The sequence below is a fragment of the Chlorocebus sabaeus genome, chromosome 20, assembly GCF_047675955.1.
Source record: "Chlorocebus sabaeus isolate Y175 chromosome 20, mChlSab1.0.hap1, whole genome shotgun sequence".
Taxonomy (NCBI): domain Eukaryota; kingdom Metazoa; phylum Chordata; class Mammalia; order Primates; family Cercopithecidae; genus Chlorocebus; species Chlorocebus sabaeus.
Window position 1 is genome coordinate 65,880,134 of NC_132923.1, and position 18,422 is coordinate 65,898,555.

Genomic DNA, 18,422 nt, shown 5'->3' on the forward strand with positions numbered 1-18,422 from the left:
GATAAGTGTAAGCCTCGAGAGAGAGATTAGGTTCAATAGAAATGTACCATGAGCAAAAAAAACACAAGCCACATATAATTTAAAGTTTTCTAGTAACTGCATTTTTAAAAAGTCAGGGCAAACAAGTGACATTAATTTGAATAATATATTTTTAACACAACATATGGAAATATTAGTCCATTGTGTAATCAACATATTCTAACATTTCAATGTGCTTTGGCTATATGTCAAGTACTCAATAGCTGTATAGGTCTAGAATGGGAAACTTAGGAGCCAGTGACAAAGTCAGCTAATTTCTTTGCTTGGGAATGCGAACCCACGTTTGAGTTGTTCCTGCTTTTTTTGCTGTTATGAAATAGTCATATACACAACTCTTGGTGCAAGAATTCTGGATAGTATATTCCTAGGAGTTGTACCTCTGGGAAGTAGCAGGTGAAATAGTGCCAATTTGGTTTTTTTCTTTCTTTCCTTTTTTTTTTTTTTTTTGAGACGGAGTTTCGCTCTTGTTGCCCAGGCTGGAGTACAATGGCACGATCTCGGCTCATTGCAACCTCCACCTCCCAGGTTCAAGCGATTCTCCTGCCTCAGCCTCCCGAGTAACTGGGATTGCAGACATGCACCACTATGACCAGCTAATTTTGTATTTTTAGTAGAGACAGGGTTTCTCCAAGTTGGTCAGGCTGGTCTTGAACTCCCGACCTCAGGTGATGCACCTGCTTCGGCCTCCCAAAGTCCTGGGATTACAGAAGTGAGCCACCGTGCCTGGCATGCCAATTTGTTTTCTAAGATGGTTGTTCCAGTTTACACACCCACTAGTAGTGTGTAAAAGAGTCCTCACCTTATTCCACATCCTCAGGAACAGTATAGTCACATTTCTTCATTTTGATCAATCTAGAGAGTATAAAATTGCTTTGCATTTGTTGTAATTTGAATGTTTTCTGATGATTAATAATTTTGAACATTTTTCATATGCATATGAACATCTTTTTCATTCAAATATAAATACATATTATGTAACTCATACACTGTCACTTGTGTGTTGTATTATATATTCCTTCAAATATAAAAATTTGTTATCTCACAAATACTTATTGAACATCTGCTATCTGCTACGTATTGATCTAGGCACTTGGGGAAAAAAATAGCCCCAAATTCCTGCAATCATGGAGTTTACATTGTGTAGTATATATTGGGTGGGGGCAAAGAAAAGTAAAATACTGTACATCATATGGTGTTAGTCTAGCTCATCCATTTCACCTCATTCAGTCTTGGGTTCTGCAAATGTAAGAAGGAAGTGATAATACTACCTGTTTTATGATGTTTATTAAATACATATGAAGGACTTGGCACCATATCCAATAAATAGTAAGGATTCTGAAAATGCTAGTGGCAATAATAATAATAATAATAACAACAACAACATTATTATTTCCTCCTTTCTTGCTTCTACTTTTTCTGCAGTATTTTTTTAATTAGAACTACTGAAAATTTAAGATTAACATGTTTTTGTTATTGTTGAAGTGTTGGCTCTCATTTGGGTGAACTTGTGGTGTTTTCTGCAACAAGACATGACTTTGGCTCATTTTGAGATGTGTTATTTTCAAGCTTCTTAAATTCCAAGAATCAACAGCCTGAAGACATGCATGTTTTAAAAAGCTACATCGTGTTGAATAGCCAAAAATGTGGAGAAATACCTAGAAATGTCTTGTATAATTCAGGACTGTGTTATCCGAGTATAAATGTTGCTTGAATTAATCATTTCAATCCAACAACCAGTTTATTGAAAACCGACTGCGTGCAACGTACAGTGTAGAGGAGATGCATATGACCTTATTAATCTTTGAAACAATTATTTGTCCCCCTTTCTTAGATAATGATGTTGAAAATGATCTTCAATCAGACATCAGTTGAGCACTGCAAGACACATACAGGGAAGCAGAAAGAATGCAACTTCTTCTTAATAGCTGTTCGCCTGGCTTCACTGAACCAGATCTTGGATCCTTGGGTTTACCTGCTGTTAAGAAAGATCCTTCTTCGAAAGTTTTGCCAGGTAGCAAATGCTGTCTCCAGCTGCTCTAATGATGGACAGAAAGGGCAGCCTATCTCATTATCTAATGAAATAATACAGACAGAAGCATGAAAGAAAACACTTAACTTGCATGTGCACAGCTTTTGGTAACAAATATCGCTAAACCTTACTGTGAATTTAGGCATCTCTGGCATGCCACTGTTTATGCATTGAAGTGAAATTTTTGGTATAAAGCTAAATGGTCTTAGAAGCATAGAAAATCCCTATGTGCCAAAAGTAGTGAAACACAAACAAAGGAAAATATATTAATAACAGTCTAGTGTTTTTGTTGAGTCTGCCATTTGTAGCTGAATATGTGATTAATTATGTGATGAAAACATTTTTTATAAATGATCTTGGTCTATTGGGGAGCGGGGATAGTTAATATTCCAGTACACTGAATACATGAGGAATTTAACCACATATATCATTGAAGACAAGGGATAGCAGTTTGTTTTTATTCAAAGACATTGCTGTGTTCTCTTTCATTGCCTCTCTCACTTTCTGTCACTTTTTTCCTCCTTACATTAAAAAAAGTTTAATTACAGTTAAAAATGTATAATGTGTTTATAATATTCATCAATACTGTTATTCAAATATTGCTCAATATAGCAAATTAACTCCTAACCTAACAAAGTTTAAGTTTAGTTGGATTGATAATTAGATTTACTTTTTATCTGAGTAAGAACCAATTCCATTTGTTTGAAATATGGAGTTTGTGACTACCCAAATTGCTAATTATTCTTTCTTTTGAATATATTTTACATTTCTATGAGCCTAAGGAAGATTCATAAAACTGACCTATGGGAGTTGTGAAGTGGTTTTTCAGAATGCTATGTAAGGACAGACTTGAGCACTAACTATAGGTACTCTGAATATATAATTTCCCTTGATTTTTCACCAAAAGTGTTCCCCAGTCTTTGACTCATTACATTCCAATACTGAGTCCAAAACAAATAAATATTTTGAAGAGTCAGTGAATACTTTCCATTGTTTGGCCTATTTATATAAGAAAATTAATAACATTGACCCTTCACAGCTCTTCTGCCTGCTCCCCAAAGTGGCTCTATCTAAATATTTATTACTAAAATGTTTTTCCTACAGTCCACATGAGTACAAACCTCAATAGCTAAGCCTGACATATTTGTGCACCAGTAGATCACTACATTAAGTTTTGGGAATTGCACTTCTTAGAAATGTCTCCCCACCAAACATAGTAATCCTGTAGTTTACGCCTGCACAAAGCTTGTCGTATTCTTTGGTGCATTCATTTTGTAAACCCATTAACTTTTTATTGCAAAGATTTTCATTTGCAGTTTCTCGTACTGCTTTTCTAGTTTTTTAAAAGCTTGAGATTTATTTATACTTCTTGTAGTAACTGCATATTTGTGTGTGTGTTTAGTGGTCATTTGGTAAAGAATTAATTTCGGTAGGTACAATATGTCTTATCAGATTGATATATACACCAGCCTATGTCATCGGGACTAATCATTTTATTTTTTTTTATTTTTTATTTTTTTTGAGCCGGAGTCTTGCTCTGTCGCCCAGGCTGGAGTGCAGTGGCCGGATCTCAGCTCACTGCAAGCTCCGCCTCCTGGGTTTACGCCATTCTCCTACAGGTGCCCGCCACCTCGCCCGGCTAGTTTTTTGTATTTTTTAGTAGAGACGGGGTTTCACCGTGTTAGCCAGGATGGTCTCGATCTCCTAACCTCGTGATCCGCCCGTCTCGGCCTCCCAAAGTGCTGGGATTATAGGCTTGAGCCACCGTGCCCGGCCTAATCATTTTAAATGATCATGTCAAATTGAATTTGGGGACAAAATCTGCTGAGAGTGCTTATGTAATTCATGATGGTTCTACTAATCTAAATTTTGGAAAAGATAAATAGACGATACTAAAACCTCTCTATGCCATAGAATTGGATTATCCCATGGGTCAACTCATTGAGTATAAGACAAAACTACCTACTTTTTTTCAAAAGTGCACTTAAATCACATAATAAAGAGGCTTTACCTCTTGGGTGGTCCTGTGACCCTAAGTTCTAATCAGATAGACACAGAGGCAGTGTAGATTTGAGTGGCATGAGAATGATTAAGTTATTCCTTCCAGCATCTAGTATAACACCTGGAATATAGAAATTGTCCAATAAATATTTATTCCGTGAATCAATGAGCAGAAGTTTGCCAGAACAGTACACATTGGCAAGGCACATACCATATGATTGAAGTGCTTCATGCCATTACAGTCCATCAGGCTGATAAAGTGAATTATTTCTTCTTATTTAATTACAGAAATATGAATTTACCTTCAAGGGTGCAGTGTCATATTGCTGTAAAACAAAGCGCTTTATTTATACTAATAATTTAGGAGACCGATACTTACAAATGATAGTGGACATTACTACCAAAAGAATATCACTTTTCATCTAACCACAAAAATACAGAAAGCCAAAAAGCCTGAAACTTATTCTTAACTGCAAAATAAATTCCTGCCCAGGAGATATATTTTAGGAGGGGATGAACGGCAGCTTTTGTGTTTTTTTAACATGCTTGAAAGGGAGGTGGAAAAGAAAGAAATTATGTAAATAGCATATGAGTTTTGTTATCTAGACATTCGTTAGTCCAGGGAAACCTGATAAAAAATGAAAATCCCAAATGATTTCAGCCTTTTTATGATGGCTGAGGTTAGATTTCAGAGATGTACAGAGACTAAGGCGGTGGTTAGAAAGAGGATATACGTAGTCACAGCAGAAAGATGTGTCTAAGTTTAATTTTATTGGCTTTCAAGTTCACTTGTGTATACTTAGTTTGTCCATACATATGTCTAATCAGGAAAAATGCATGTATAGATTATGACATTCCTGAACTTTGAAGTATTGGTTAAAAGACAATTAAAGGCCAAGAAAACCATTTTGGAAGAAGTAAGCGAATGAAATGTAGAAATATATGTAAAATTAGCAAGTGTCAATTTTACCAAGTAGTGTTTATTTTCCAAACAATGAATTTATATACTATGCTGAGTCATAGAAGAGAATGATCACATGTTACTTAATGAGAGCAGTTCACTTTTCAAATAAAATAGCTATGATGAATGTCTTAAAAGTATCTTGAAGTTGAAGAAACAAAAATGAGTTATCTCAATATTTACCAAATTAACCTAGTGCTGTATATATCCCAAGATATTTTAGGTAAATGTAAGTGTTTAATCATGCCAGATTTAAACTAGTCTGAAATACAAGGTATACATATATTTCCACTTACGTTTCTTTATTTTATGAAATATCTCTTGACTATGTTGCAGAAAATAATTGCAAAACCTCATGTAAGTTAACTATGAAAGATCTTGTGAGCACGTTGGGGTTGAGTGACAGACAAACTAAAAACTGGCAAACAGTATTTGAATAAGGGGGTCACTCTGTGGCAGTACTCTAATATTGGATTTTCAAGTAGATTAGGCTTTTTATTTATTCAATGCTTTTTATAATTTTGTTCTTTTTGACTCCAAATTATTGGTCAGCTTTCAACCTTCTCCACATCAGCAATCACTTAATAGTTCTTTTGGTTGAGATCAACTTAGAAAAAGAAAATAGAAAACTTTTGTTCTTTGAAATTTTAGACATGCATAATATCTATTTATTTTCATAATTTAACCCCGAAAGCTTCTCCTGCAATACACAGGATTCTAGGAGCTGAATGACATGGGGAGCCTACAGAGCATTTATTATTACAAACATGCAAAAAGCTTAACTTGAAGAATTAAAATTTCTATCTTTTATATATATAACAAGTACAAACCATCAACAATGAAAAAATTTAACAGCTGCTTGTTTATTGCTTGTTTTATATGTTTACATATCAAAATCTGTTAAAACGGAGGTCTAAAAAATGTACAGAATTGTGCAACTGTGGCTTAGTCCATAAGACTTTTCTGAGTTGCAATAAAGTGCTGACACAAAGTGACAGATGTCTGTGATGTTTCATGACATAGGTTATGATCGAGCCAATTTACAAAATTTAATAACCAACCTAAACTCACATACATATTTGTTAAGAAGCTGACATTAGTTCAGTATTGTAAGGAAACTAACTAGGTGGTGATGATGATAAAAGAATTAGGAGAAACATTTTATTTGATATGTTCTCTGTTTTGTAATTCCTAAAATGAAGATTCTATTTAAGGGTTATAATTTATACAAGTTTAGTCATATACCATTAGGTTATGATACCATAAGCAGAGTGCATTATGATTCTCTAGAAATATAATTCAATCAGATACGTATCATATTCATTTATATGTCACACATTTTCTTCACTGAGAATAAAAATTATCTTATTTTCAGAAGCTTTGTATCAATCAGTTTCATATAATAAGCAACCCAGATATCTACTAGATTACATATTTCTTCATTTGAAACTACACTGTTTTCTCCTAGTCCCCTTGACTCTACTGTGCTTATCCATTCTTTCACAGAAAGAAAGTAACAAACATATTTCCTGTTGGTGAGGCTGGGATTGTTTTTAAGAGAAGAGATCATAACTTCATATTTTTAAAGTGCCAGTACCCTAATATGTGAAACAGATCAGAATCTGTTGTGTAGTAAGTCTGCTTTGTTGAAGAATTTATTATGGGAGTAAAGATGAGAAGGAAAGAGATCACCATTAGAAACAAGTCAGCCTTTTCATGCTTTTTTGAGCATTTTGGAGATGATTCTACTTCTCAAGTTATTATCATTCATGCATCTCCTCAATACTATTGTTAAATGCTTTAGAATTAGATTATTTTAATCCTTTAATTAAAGTAAGCCAAACATCTGGCAAAAACAGCCAATCATCAAACTTTAATAGGAATTCAAATATAGATTCCTTATACAGTTTTCCATGTCTGTAGAAATCAAAGCTGTAATGTTAAGCAGGGGGAAATGCATATGATTTACTAACACACTTCAATGTTCTACTTTTGAAAGGATAGTCATGTGGGTGGGGCAGAAAACATAGAAAAAGATATGATGGAAAACCTGTCCATTTTCTACCTGTTAAACTTCATCATTTTGCGCCAGGCCCTGGAAGCAAAGAGAGGAAGGGGCTGACTCCATTTTTCTTTGAACACTTGAGCATCAGTAGGACAAACTACTGAGTGGCCAGGGGTCTTGTCTGTCAAAACAAATGATAAGTTCACTCAGGCCATTATTGGCTGCTGAACTCTCTTCCTTCCCAACTTTCTTCCTCGAAAGAGAAAAAAAATAGTTTGCCTTCTTGCTCTCCTTATCAAATATTTTTGTACAAATAGTATAAGCCTGTTTAAGCAAATCAATTAAAATAGGCACTGATTATTTTGATCTGTTTGTAACAAGTGGATGTAAGCACTATTTACATGGTGTGCCTAAGGAGGAGCTGAAATCGTTGGCACTCTAATCCATATTGTAAAGATCAGTATTGAAAGAATAGTGTTCTTCACCTCTCCTCCACAGCATCCATCCCTATATACTTGATTAAATGGAAAAGTCTATTTTATCACCTCTATGTAAAGTTTCATGGGTAGTTATTGTCAGTGTATTTAAATATATCTTCTAGTATGTTTTAAAGGCTGGTCTTCAATACTGTGGAGACAAAAAAATAAAGAGCCTCTGAAAATACATTAGACTTTTGTTGCCATTCAAGCCATAGCTAGTATGTGTATTTAATAAATGTGTGTTATTTATGTCGTGTTTGTCAATGGAAAATAAAGTTGAATGTTCTGAAATGTCCCTGTGTTTTCTTCCTGATGTAAACTCATGTCAGGAATATATTACTTATACCTATGTTAAGTATTTTGCTGAAATCATATTTGATGTGCTTTGTCATATAATAGCACAATGTAATGCAACAGCCCCATGCTATCTGGAAAAATTAGATCATTTTGTTTTATATTCCATAATCATGTATATAGCAAATTATTGTTGATTTAATATAAATCTGAGAGTTGCTCTTTTCCCTTTTTCAACATGATGTTCCTTTGTTTTATAATCTCAAGATTATTGTTCTTAACACAAAGTGCATTTATAAATTATTCTAAGCTTAGCTAGTCCCCTTTCTTGTGGATTTTGGTGTAATCTACAGGCAGCCAAAATAAGAACTGTCCTTGCTCGTAGTCCAACCATTTAATTGACTTGTGCCTGAGTATCGGTGGGAGCTGAGTATTGGTGGTTATGAATACTGTGCTCCCCAGCTATTTGTTCAAGTACTTATTGAGGTCACTATTGGTCTTCCTTCTTCAATGAAGGGAGAAACTCTGTGGAATGGAGACTGCAAAGTCAAGCTCATTAAAAGTATCGTTCTTTCTTCCTGAGAAAAGGTATCTAGGGAGAATTCTGTCCCTGGTTCCTCTCATGCGGGGGTTCTAGGCCTAGGACCAGATCTTATTGTCTCTACAATCTTGATTCTTTAGCATTTCAGGATAGGCAGAGATTCATTAAAGTAAACAAAAATCATAGCTAAATAAGAGAGATAAGAGAAATAAATTCTAGTGTTCTATACTCCTGTAGGATTACTATAGTTAATGCTAATATACAGTTTCAAATAGCTAGAAGGAGGCTATCGAATGTTCCCAATACAAAGAAATGATGAATGTTTGAGATGATGTTGATGTGCTAATCACCCTCATCTGATCACTATACATTATATGTATCAAAACATCGCTCTGTACCCTGTGACTGTGTACAATTATTATTATTAAAATAAATACTTAAATAAAATTTAAAAGTCATTATGACTAGTATGGCTATGGCTGAACCAAAATTTCCACCATCAAACCTACAGGCCATGGGGTGAGACATTCCCCAGTTTCATGTCCTCAGAGGGCATGGGGCCAAATGTCCTTGGGGCCAGTGTGCTTGTTAGTACTAGCCTTGAGTAAATTCATTCTGGATGGATGTTGGTCATGGAGAATTTAAGTCACTTCTCCAAGCTTGCTCTTTCCTTCAACATATATTTATTGCGTACTTATTATGTGCCAAGCTCTGGTAGGTACTAAGACCCAAGGATTAATAAAAACAGCAAGCTCTCAATGAATTTATAACCTGGTAGGGGAACAGGAAGTAATCAGAGCTGCAATTAGAGTAAGCACATGGTATCATGAGAATACATGGAAACGTAATGCTAACATGGGAAGTGTTCCTGTAGAAGGTGACATTTAATCTGCATTTTGGGGAAAGGAACAGGTGTTAACCTGTAATGAAAGGACATTGTAGGATATTTTTCACTTCAGTCTGTTCAAAGCATTACAATTTCCAAATCTGTCAAATGGGCTAAACTTTAGTGACCCTATGGGTAGTGTGGGTCTAAATAGAACCTATCTATATAACCTCTTATGGTCATCAAAGCGGCATGGCTTTAGGGCAGGGTTTCTCAACCTTGGCACTACTGACACATGGGATAGGTAATTCTCTGTCGTGAGGGTTGTCCTGTGCATTGTAGGTTATTTTGCAGTGTCCCTGACTTCTACCCATGAGATGCCAGCAATACTTCTCTAGTTGTGACAGTCAAAAATATTCACAGACATTGCCAAATATACTATGGGGGACATAATTGCCCTCAGTTGGAACCTTTCCTTAAAGGCAAGGGCCAGGGCCACTAAACAGGTGCTATGTAGCCAAGGGTTTGCGGGATGAGGTCATCTGTGAGACCTTGGTCCACATAGGCACTGACCTGGCATTTCCTGAGGCAGCAGGTACTAGAATGCCAGTTTGTGTCTGACTGCACAAAAATTCTAGCAGGTACTAGAATGCCAGTAGTGCTGCCACTACCACAATGCCTTGATCACCACAGGCCCTGATCAGCTTCCATCATCACATAAACCTATTCACAGATGATTAGGTACAATGTCTTAGAAAGCATCATCTTTCTATTGATGCCTCCAATCTCTATTCTCTTTTTGATAAGAGGCCTTAGAGTTTGTATGTCTCTCAAAGTGATATAGAAAGTGAATTCTTGTTTCCAAAGACCTTTAAAAAATCTGTTATAATTCTATATCATTAGGTACATATTTCCAGACAATTCTCTCAGAAGGGGAAAACTAATTTATCAAACTCTCCCCTTAAATTAGATGTTTGCATATTTAGTCTGTATAACAAAGCTGCAGAAGCTTCATTTTATCTGAAAGATGATTTTTATAGGGACAAATATTGGGCAATGTCTCTTGACGAGCCTGTGACTTTCTGAGTTCATGCCAGTCTTCAATTCCTCAGGTCTAGAGTTATTATCATACATTTTGATAACAGAGTTCAAGTCCTGATCTCTATAACTGACACTACTGAAACCTATTGTTTGTATAAAATGGGAAGATGGATTTACCTACCACACTGAAAACCAAAATCTGATTTAAAAAAAAATGCAATTAGAATGAGGGAGCTAATCTGTTAACTGTAAGTTTCTGAGGCCAAGTAACAAAAGACTATGGATAATCAGCGTTCATGCATAATATTCTTATGCATTTTTAAAAAGAAGGCTTTGAATATAACATACAAGGTTATTTGAATCTGATTTTGCAAAGAACATTGAGAGAAGATAATTCTGAAATCCACAATTGAGGCCGTTTTAAGTTATATTTAATTAGAAAGAACACTGGTTCTTAATCATTTTAGGATCAACAACCCTTCTGAGAAACTGATGATAGGTATGTGGTACTCCCACAAAAAGTGCAGAGGATTTTTGCACAGTGTCAGAAATTGTACGGGCCTGCCGAAGTCTATCTATAGACCTCTTGGGCATTTATGCACATAGGTTAAGAAATCCTTCTGTGAGAGTCTCTATGATTTAAGGAACTGCAAAGCTTTACATGTTTGGTTAGGAAGCTCAAACCTAAAACTGGAACTAAGTCAATGTAACTACTTCTCGGTGAATGCCAAAATTCCTTGATATCTGACTGTATATCCATAATAGTAAGTCAATGTAATTGGAGGTAGAATTATTATAAGGAACTGCAAAAATTTTTTTCTAAAAGTTGCTGTCGGGTGATGATAAGAAATAACACAATTCCGTCTGAGAGGAACAATATAAGTTACTCATCCCAGAACAGGTTGAAAAGTGAAAGACCCAATTCAAAAAAATTACAAGTTATCCAATGATGCATTTGCCTTACAATAAAGAGGTTGTTTTAGTTTTGCCTTGTGCTGGCCCAACAAGAGAGATTTATAATGTAGTTATTTAAAAAAATCAATTAAAAAGTCATCTACCCACCTTCATGGAAAAATGTAATCTCCTATACACAAGCAAGCTACATGGTTAAAATGTAACTTTATGATACTAGGATATATATGTGGACACATATCTATTTATACTTCTATAGGCATTAAATTTTTGCATTGCCATTCAGAGTGCAAGTGGCAGGGATGACCTTATTGACTGAACCTTTGAATAAGAAAACAAGGCATGCACTCACAGACCTTCTTATAAATGTATAATTAATAATGATTTAAGCCAACCTTTAAAGCTATTAGTAGAATGTCTTACTGATGTTTACGGTTTGCATTTCTCTGGAGGGAAAAATGCAGAGCAATTAATTACATGTATTTTTGCATTTATTTTTCCTTATTAAAGAAGAGGAAAATGGAATCTTAGGGCATTGAAGTATTTGTCAATCATAAACAGTTCTTTGATACCAAAGCATCCTGCATTCTGGATGTATGTGCATGAATTGGACAGGTACACAGTATGTGCATGACATTACGAACTGATTTGAATGAGTCAGCAGTGGTTCGTGAGTTGGAGTCTTCTCCTTAGAAGATACAGGAAGAGCTGTTTTTAGAGGAAAAGCAATTGTCCTTTGTTATTTTCAACATTTCTTGACCATTTAAATTTTTTCAACATTTCTTGACATTTTTATTTTAAGAGTTAAGGGGACAAAATGGGTTTTTACGTGAAATATTTTGGAGAAATAATATTGGCATATTACCAAGTGTAATCACTGCCTTAAATGTTCGGCAGCTCTAATTAGATATGTGTGACTCTAATCCCTGCCCCAGACTTTCTCACACCATTAGTAATTCAAAGCTGAACTAATTCATTTATTTTGGCCATGTGTAATTTTAAATATTTTAAAGTATATTTTAAATACAGTCATTTTACAAAAATGCTCTCTAAAGTTTTGTGTGTCATAATGAAAGAGAAAATGTTCTACATTGGACAAGGAGTCAGAACACCTTGGTCTAATTATTTGATTTGTTATTTACTGGTTACTTGCCCTTGACAATTCATTAAACCTCTCTGAATAAACTTGAATTTTCTTATCAGCGTAAGATTGTTAACAATTAAATGAGATAATTAAAATACAGACACCTTTTTTTTTTTTTTTTTTTAAGAGATAGGGTCTTACTCTGTCCCGAAGGCTGGAGTGCCATGGTGTGATCATGACTCATTGCAGCCTCCTGGGCTTAAGTAATCCTCCCACCTCAGCCTCCCCAGTGGCTAGGACTACAGGCCTGTGACACCTCACTAGGCTTATTTTTTTTAATTTTTTATTGTTTTTAGAAACAAGCCTCACTATGTTGCCCAGGCAGAACCGAAACTCCTGGCCTCAAGCAATCCTCCTGTCTTAGCCTCCCAAAGTGCTGGGATTACAGGTATCAGGCTTTGCACCCAGTAAAGACACCTGAAAGTGCTATGCAAGTGGTTAGTGTTACTTTATCTTCAATTCATTAATGGAACAATTTTAGAAAATTAATTGTGATTGTTCTCATCTCATGTATAATAAATACAGCCTTCCCAGTTTAGTATTGGGTAATTGCACATTCACCAGGACACACAAGTGACATTAGAAAACTGGTTCTTGTCACAGACAGGATGTGTGAACTTGGGAAAAATACACAGCGTCTTTTAGGCTTAGTACCTCATCTGTAAAATAAAGGGATGATGTTTCTATTTGGTATCTTCTCACTGAAAAACCATGATTCTCCTTTCTCTCTGGAAATGTCATGAAGGTGTTCTTGTCAGCTAAACACAGACAAGCTTTTTTCTTCTGAGTCCTGGAAAACAGCTCACAGGAAACCTCTAGGAGACAAAAATAGCAAGACTCAAAAGTGTAGGTTCTTTTTTTTTCTCCAAAAAGAAATTTCAGGTTCCCACTCTCTCTCCTGAATGAGACTGATTTCTTTTCTCAACCAAATTGCAAAATCCTCAAATACAGGTACCATGTCTTCCATTTGTTAAGATTTTCTGCCTCCTCTTGCTTTACTCCTCATCCTAACTACTAAATCCTATGCCTTCAGTTGTTAAATGATGGGTATTTATTTATTTATTATTATTATATTATTATTATTATTATTATTTGAGACAGAGTCTCGCTCTGTCGCCCAGGCTGGAGTGCAGTGGCACTATCTCGGCTCACTGCAAGCTCCGCCTCCCGGGTTCACGCCATTCTCCTGCCTCAACCTCCCGAGTAGCTGGGACTACAGGCGCCCGCCACCACGCCCAGCTAATTTTTTTGTATTTTTAGTAGAGACGGAGTTTCAGTGTTTGCCAGGATGGTCTCAATCTCCTGACGTCGTGATCCTCCCACCTCGGCCTTCCAAAGTGCTGGGATTACAGGCGTGAGCCACCGTGCCGGCCCGAGTATTTATTTATTTATTTATGGCTAAGGAACTATTGTAACAAAGAGTAAGCTACATAGATTTTTTATACACTTGTGCTTGTTTGTGTATATGTGAGGGAGCAAGAGAGATATCTGTTATACCTCACATGTGTATTTCTTTTCTTAAGTTTTTTCATAAGCTTTTATTAAAATATTATGTGCATCTCTTTAAAAAGTCAAATAGTGCTGAAAGGCTTCTCATGCATGAAACCCACAGTCCCCATTCTAACCCTAACCCTACACCACCTGCTTTCCAGTGGCTACTCCTTTCAGCTTATTTTTTCAACGTTTCTTTCTAGCATATGCCACCATACTTTTAACGAATATATTGTTATGTCACGCTTAATCAACTTTATAGACATTATATGCTGATTTTCTATTTTGCTGGATTTAGCTCTCTCCTCACCCATTCTCCCATTATAGTTTAACTGACTTTTATTAAATCAACATTCAATGTTTGCATTTTCATAATGATGAAAATATCCTTCACTGCTGAATCAGTAGTACTGTGATTATGTTTCTTTTCTTGAATACACTTCTCTTTTTTTTCTAGAGTTACGAACTCATCAAGTTTTAAATTTGCTTAACTTTGCTTTGGGACAATGGCTAAATCTTAACAGTCTTCCAAGTGCCCAAACGTATCTGATAATCTTTACCCACTTTGGGAGTCTAACATTTTTCTGGTTTTCTCTGCTATTCATCCTTTACCCTCTTTTTTCCTATTGATATCCATTTGTCTAGATCCCATGTCTTCCTCCTTCTTGAATTATTCACTCATTTTGACCGCCCCTGCTTTAAAATGAGCTTCTTAATAGTAAAAGATGTTAAGTAACCAAACTCCTAGAAATGGAAAGAGAATGCTTTCAAGGACACATGAACACTAACGGCATTTTAAAGAAACTTGAACTGGTGATAATGACAATAGTGGCAGATACCATTTTATGAGCACCTATACTTTTTGTATGTTATCAAATTCTCATGTCAACGACAGAAAGTATGTGTTATCAGCACTTTACAGATAAGGAAACTGGGGTTCATGGAAGACAAATGACTTCACCAAATCCACAAAAGTTAATGAGAAATAAAGCTGGGGTTCACACCTGATTTGGAGTTAGAATATAATCATTGTGTTATCCCTGAGCAAATAATTACTACTGTGATTAGTTTCAGAAGCTTCAAGTTTATCTTCGAGGGTTTGTCTAAAACCCCATGGAAGAAAGGCTTTGACTCTATTATTAATGTCTGGACATTTTCAAACCACCAGAAATAATTTTGGGGAGCAGAAATAATTTTGGGCAGCTTTTCTAAGAGTGCCAATTAGATTAAGCAAACAAGATTCTCAGCAAAAAAATGTGAAGGTCCATATGTTCAATCTAGGCATGTGCACATGACTGCAAATATTTAGATCCTTCCTTGTTTGATCCAGGACCACTTCTGCATTGGAGAGACTACTGGTCTCCTGGAGCAGATGGTTGTACAGAAAAACCACACTTCTGCTTCTACACAGGCCTGCGGTTTTTGCTAAAGCCAAGAGTTTATCACAATTTGGGTTACTAAGGATACATCTCTTTTGGCCCTATTGGCTTTTGTTTCTTTTTTTGTTTTTCCTTTTGCATGTCCTCTCTGACTTGTAACTTGGGAGAATGCTTACTGAAAAGCAGAAGGTACTTGTGCTTCCTAGTTACAGAGAAACTCCTAAGAGACTCTAGAAAATTCAGGACCTAGGGCAGACTAGTTGTCATCAGTGAAACTATTCTGATTATCATCTCTCCCTGCTTAATTTTGAAATTTGCTTTAGCTTCTTCTGGGAAAATACAATGCAATTTGAGGGGAGCATATTTTGTCTTTCAGAAAGAAAAATTCTTGCCCCCTGTTTCTGAGTTTTCCATCCCTTTTTGCTAAGAGGTGAAATCTATTTGGTGCATTTGATATTTTATTCATTCACCAGGTTTCTCTTCAACTGACTGCTCTCTAATTTCCACAGAACTGATCAGACTGATTAGAACAGTGCAAAACATTTTGTTCAAGGAAACAAAATCTCAGCGTCTCCAAACTTTAATTCTATTATTATCACTAAATGAATTCAGAACGCAACCTATCCATAGATATATAAACTTGAAAAATTTGTACATCTTGATGTTTATCTTTAGTCTTCACTGTGTACATTGCCTTTTGAATATTTCACTGTAAGTGTGACAATAGTCAACAGTTCTCAGGCATCTCTGGGGTCAATTGACATTTATTTGAATGAATTCAACCCAATTACATTATATATATAATATATACATCTTGCTCTGTCACCTGCCCAGGCTGGAGTGTAGTGGTGCAATCAGGGCTCACTACAGCCTCAACCTCTCAGGCTCAGGTGATTCTCCTACCTCAGCCTCCTGAGTAGCTAGGACTACAGGCATGTGTCACCATGCCCAGCTAATTTTTGTATTTTTTGTAGAAACAGGGTTTCACCATGATCCCAGGCTGGTCTCAAATTCCTGGGCTCAAGCGATCTGCCTGCCTCAGCCTCCCGAAGTGTTGAGATTACAGGTGTGAGACACTGTGACTGGCCGCAAATCTTTATTTATCTATTTATTTACTATCCCATAGGTTATTAAACCACACCAAATGAGTCACTGCTTAGGGCAAATGGTTGAGTACTAATTTCCTTTCTGCCTACCCATTTTTATATAATTTATCTTAGAAATGCAACTTGGAGATCTTCATAATGATTTGTTGTTAACATAATTTTTAAAATAATGTGGTAATTTATGAACTTCATTTTATAAAAGCAAGGTTTAATAAGAGAATGGGTTCAGAAAAAAAAAATTGAAATAGCAGTGAATGATGCCATCCACTTGAAGTTTATTAGTGGGAAGCACTGCTCCATTTCATTGAATGAAGGATAGTCCACTCAACCTTAAGGGATCATTCTCATTTGCCAAAAACAATCCTGTGGAAAGGAGAGAGGGATATCCTCAGAGAGAGACAAGGGGCAAGTCAGATGTGAAGTTAGGATCTCTTAGGGGATGATAAGTATCATGGTCAGATCACTTTTGGGGGTGTAAAAGTACATGTTTCAGAGTCACATCTGGGATCAAATTTTGGGTTAGTAGTAGTAGAACTTGAAATAAATTTCTTAAACTAAGATTTTTGTATCTATATATATGAAGAATTAGGATTTTTGCACTTACATTATAGGGGAGTTGTGAGGATTAAATGAGGATTAAATGTTTTTGGCAAATGAGAATGATTCCTTAAGGTTGAGTGGACTATCTTCATTCAATGAAATGGAGCAGTGCTTCCCATTAATAAACTTCAAGTTAATGTAATCATTCATTGCTATTTCAATTTTTTTCAAACCCATTCTCTTATTAAAACTTGCTTTTATAAAATGAAGTACATAATTTACTGCAGTATTTTAAATATGTGAATATTTAAAAATGTGAATATTTAAAATATTTGGATATTTCAGAAGAGTAATGGGTACAATAAATATGGAGAAGGCAGTGTTGTTGTTGATGGATTAGCAGTGGCAATTGCAGCTGCAACAACAATAGTAATTACCTGAGGAATCTGTAGCCCATATTGGTAATGTGAAAAAACATATCCTGACCTCCGTACTCATTCGTTAATACTATTTTGGGAGATTCAAACATAAAGCGTTTTGTTTGAGAGCATGGAACTTAAAATCAGACTAAATGCGATGGCATATCCTCATTCTGCTGATTTATTAGTTGGCTGACCTTAATCAAGTTAATTTTTTCTAAACCTCAATTTGTTCGGCTGTAAATCAAGATAATAATTTTACCTAAAAACATATTAGTTGCAAGCATCCAATGAAATAATGCATGCAAATGTTTATTTAGTGCCTGGTATGAAAGCACTCAATAAATTGTTATTATTATATTATTATAAATTGTTGTTATTATTTTGAGATGGAGTCTGGCTGTGTCACCCAGGCTGGAGTGCAGTGGCACGATCTCGTCTCGCTGCAACCTCTGCCTCCTGGGTTCTAGCGATTCTCCTGCCTCAGCCTCCCGAGTAGCTGTGACTATAGGCATGCACCACCAGGCCTGGCTAATTTTTGTACTTTTTTTTTTTTTTTTTTTTTTGAGACAGAGTCTTGCTCAGTCAACCAGGCTGGAGTGGCGCGATCTCGGCTCACTGCAAGCTCCGCCTCCCGGGCTCCCGCCATTCTCCTGCCTCAGCCTCCCAAGTAGCTGGGACTACAGGCATCCGCCGCCACGCCCGGCTATTTTTTTGCATTTTTAGTAGAGATGGGGTTTCACCATGTTAGCCAGGATGGTCTCGATCTCCTGACCTCGTGATCCGCCCACCTCAGCCTCCCAAAGTGCTGGGATTACAGGCGTGAGCCACCGCGCCCGGCCCTAATTTTTGTACTTTTTAGTAGAGATGGGGTTTCACCATATTGACCAGGTTGGTCTCGAACTCCTGACTTTGTAATCCACCCGCCTTGGCCTCCAAATATAAATTATTACTATTAATATTAAAATCAACTGCAGAAGACTTAAGTTGGCCCAGTTTCCAACTAAGGTTGAATGTCTTCACAAGCATACAAATTTTATCCAACCTCTCAAGACTTAGCATAAGAAGGCAAGGATGTGGTTCAACTCCAAAAAAAGTAGAAGAAAAAATAAGAAACAGCAAAATAAAGAAATTTAATTAAGTTCTTTTTATGGCTTAAATGTACAGTCTTTGTGAGATAGGAAAATGGTTATAGTAGCACAGAAGAGGTATTTT

General features: G+C 36.0%; 1 protein-coding gene across 3 annotated transcripts in view; it reads left to right on the plus strand.

The window, feature by feature from the left end:
• The window catches only part of PTGER3 (prostaglandin E receptor 3), a 199,289-nt gene that overhangs the window by 34,271 nt on the left and 146,596 nt on the right, over window positions 1-18,422 (plus strand). For all 3 annotated transcript variants that reach the window (XM_007978300.3, XM_073007210.1, XM_038001691.2), the window contains exon 2: window positions 1,871-2,050. In XM_007978300.3, the coding sequence (XP_007976491.1) occupies window positions 1,871-2,050 (180 nt within the window). The remainder of the gene's footprint in view (window positions 1-1,870; window positions 2,051-18,422) is intronic.